Source organism: Monopterus albus, unplaced genomic scaffold, assembly GCF_001952655.1.
Source record: "Monopterus albus unplaced genomic scaffold, M_albus_1.0 scaffold62.1, whole genome shotgun sequence".
Taxonomy (NCBI): Eukaryota; Metazoa; Chordata; class Actinopteri; order Synbranchiformes; family Synbranchidae; genus Monopterus; species Monopterus albus.
In genome coordinates this window covers 470,692-474,185 of record NW_018127942.1, presented here as the reverse complement: position 1 = coordinate 474,185, position 3,494 = coordinate 470,692, and the positions used below count along the sequence as shown (strand labels likewise).

General features: G+C 44.8%; 1 protein-coding gene across 3 annotated transcripts in view; it reads right to left on the bottom strand.

Annotated features, from left to right (window-relative positions):
- Window positions 1–3,494, bottom strand: part of ino80 (INO80 complex ATPase subunit) — a 33,094-nt gene that overhangs the window by 15,622 nt on the left and 13,978 nt on the right. For all 3 annotated transcript variants that reach the window (XM_020603617.1, XM_020603615.1, XM_020603616.1), the window contains exons 26-27: window positions 3,249–3,389; window positions 2,496–2,721 (exon numbers count right to left, since the gene is read on the bottom strand). In XM_020603617.1, the coding sequence (XP_020459273.1) occupies window positions 2,496–2,721; window positions 3,249–3,389 (367 nt within the window). The remainder of the gene's footprint in view (window positions 1–2,495; window positions 2,722–3,248; window positions 3,390–3,494) is intronic.

Here is a 3,494-nt window from a genome sequence, read left to right as displayed (position 1 = left end):
TGAATGTTTTCTTTCTATTACTGCTGGCAATAAAAGCTACACTCCACAGACTGGTGCCAGTGTAATACAGATTGAGGGGCAGAGTCTGACAGTGATGAGGGGAGGCTGTGTGGTTTTGTGCCTGTGTATCAAAAGGCTGGAGAAGCTTCCTCCCATTTTGCTGGGGAGTAGTTTTTTTTTTGTTTTTTTTTTTGAAGGGACAGGAAGGTAGAACTGCACCAGACCTGGTTGGCCTCTATCTGGTTGATTGACTGACACCCCCCACACAGACAGTGCATTCAGATAAGTTGCACAAGACACACATACATTCCTTTAGAGTCCTTTATCATCTTCTTCAAACACATACGCTGCTCCAGAGTGGTAATTGCCCATTCCAAGCTAACAATAAAGCTATAAAAAGAGTAAGGAGTCGGTGCTATGGGGAGAACACCATCATACTGTGGAACAGCTCCTTCTAATTACTATAAGCAACAGAGGGGCCATGCAAACAGGAAGGAAGGTTATTTCTGTCACACTGGAATGCTGTGAAAATAATACTACAAAATAACTGAACAAACAACCAAAGCGTTTCCTTTCAATGTGATTTTTAACCTGATGCACAGCATGAAATTGATCTCTGCTTGAACATAAACTGACCCAATTGTAGCTTTGTGTGAAGTTTCCAAAAAAGTGGTGACCACAGAGTTGCAGCAATTTCGCAAACACATGAGGCTGGAACGTCTCTCTAATTGTAGTCAAAACATTTTCTCCTGTTGCATCCTGGTGGCTCAGACAGGGAGGGTTAATTGTTGGATGATACTACCCTGCATGCATCTTGCTTTCTCTGTGATCACCACTGATGGGATCTTAAAAAAATTAAGCAGTGTGAAGTCAATATCACTATTAACATTATTAACATAGAGTAGATAATTCATCCTTTCATGAATGAACAGTGACATTCTGCCATTACAATAACATAAAAAAAAATCTTAAACACAGGACGTTGCTGTCTCAGTTGTTTTTTTTCCTCCTCTGTGGCCTCATTCTTAATAAGTCCTCTGATTAGATTCCTCTGTCGATATCAGTAGGCAGCCATACTCACACCATGGCGCTCAAAACAAACAGTTATGAAGCTCTGCATTTGTTCTAAAGGTGTGGGGCTGGGAGTGCAGAGGAGCGGGAGGGTGGGAAACTTCAGCTGGGCTACTGTACATATCTGGGCCTTGATGTGGCAACAATGTGTTCAGTGGAGGACGGGTGCCCGAGTTTTGGGTCACTTCCTTCCTACTGAGGCTGAGAAAGAAGTGGGAGACCAGACGGACTGAGAGGCTGAAGCCAAGATACTGATTTCAGATCAGTGCACAGCCCTGTCTCTTAGTGGGAGAGACCGAGGTGAAGCTTGTCCTCGACGTGTTGTTGAGGAAAGGCAACGCCGTCGAGCGTGGGAGAGTGTGTGTGGGGAGAGGTGTGAGACACCTCAGGCCCCGTGTGAGCGCTGCACAGTTCCCTGAATGGATTCGATGGCGCACACACACACACACACACACACACACACACACACACACACACACACACACACACACACACACACACACACACCATTTATTAGTGTTACCTAAGCACTTGAACAATGACCAGTAGCTAAACTTCCTCGCTTTGTCTGCCTCCGTATAACTTCACAAGAGCTTTCAGGCCGTTCTCACACAGACACACAAATACTTGTTTTGTTTCTCACTTTTACACACAAACACTCTCACAAGCACATGTATATGCAGATGCGTAGAAGAAGAAACAAAATCAAGCATTACAATACTGCAAATGGTGAGAGAACGTCTACAGGACTTTATATTATGTTTAGGCATATTAGTGTTTTAGTAAATGAGGGAGTGGTAAATGCATAAAACTGCAAGTAAGAGGTATTCATAAAAGTGTACAAGTGCAGCCACATCCATTTTTGGTGCTGGGAACCTGTTACCAAAAAGAGAGCAGTCATCATAATCCATGACAGAGAGCATTTATCAGCGGTAGAAGGGCTGAGCGGGTCAGTGAGAAGGGAAGTGTTGTCTGTCAAACTGTAATGGCCTCTCTCACCCTGGACATCCATCAGTCATCTGACTCCTGGCTGCGATTCAGCTCCCACTCTGCTCCAGCTGACCCTTAACTCAACAAGCCAAGTCCTTCTGATAAAGTGCTTGTAAGCACACACGTACACATAAAGCCGTGTATTCACACCTCAGTGGAAATCGCTAGTATGTGTTTATGTGAGTGAATATCTGCAGAAGCCCTTTATCTCAGACCATAAAGGGTTTGGCTGCCTGGCAGACAGAGACAGACAAGGGTGATGTACCCAGCTTCGATCCGCTGACCCTGGGTGAGCCTCTGGAAATTCTCCCACAGGCCCTTATCTCCATTATCACCATTTAATAAAACTCATAAAATGAGACAATACAGCAAACTTGACAGCATCATCTGTATTTTCAAAATGTGTTGCAGTGACCTTTAGTGAGTTTCCTTACCAGGTATCCGAATGAAAGACCATCCATGGCGAGGATAGACGGCCATCATACCCCCAGGGCATTGTGGGTGGAAGGCAATGGCCCTCGCACGCCAGTCTGAGGCAAGTTCAGGGGAACCGTAGAGGAAACATTGTTTGAAGATTGTGCCACCTCCACTGCGCGTCACCCACCATTCATACTCAGCACTGCGGTCGTCACAATAACGCTCCATGGGAACTGCCGTCACCTAGGAAACCAAAAAAGAAAGATAGGGTTTTTGAAGTAAAAGATATTATTGTGTAGAGAAGCCAGAGAGAAGATTTTAGGGAGGTTTTCATGTGAGAGTTTCTTAAATAATAAAATTCTGATGCACTGCTTATCATTCCAAATATTTCTTCATATGCTGCTTTTAACTATTAATAAAACAAACACGAAACTCTAGCAACTTTTCCACCTAGAGATCTCTACTGGAAACCAAGGATACCACCTCCACGAAGGCTAGTTTCACTGAATCTATCACTGAATTTGTTTTAAATGCAGCTGGAAGCTAGTCACATCACCCCAACACCCCGAACACACACACTTCACGAATAAGAACTTCTCATTGTTGAAAGCCTACAAATGCGTTTCCCTCTTCCCTTTCCACGACCACCCAAATGCTTGCCTTTGCTGGGCCAACAGACACACAGGCTGTCTACACAGACACACACAGGCCTTTACAAGTGTGCCCTTCTCGGGCGATTTGCTGATCACCACGCACATACACACACATACCCTGGGCATAGCAGCTTGCAGGAATTTGGGTGGCAGAGTGGGCTGGCAGGGCCGCAGCGTGGAGGTGGGAGAATTTCTGCTGTGGATCTTCACATCTGTGTGTCCCACCATGCCGGGTCTGAAGGCTGTAAACACCAGGCTCTGAATCAAATTGATAAGCAATGACAAGAAGATATTACAATCCTGTTGCACAGATGCCAAAACTGCATAATTATAGTGATCATATCTGAGTGGTGAAATGTTTTA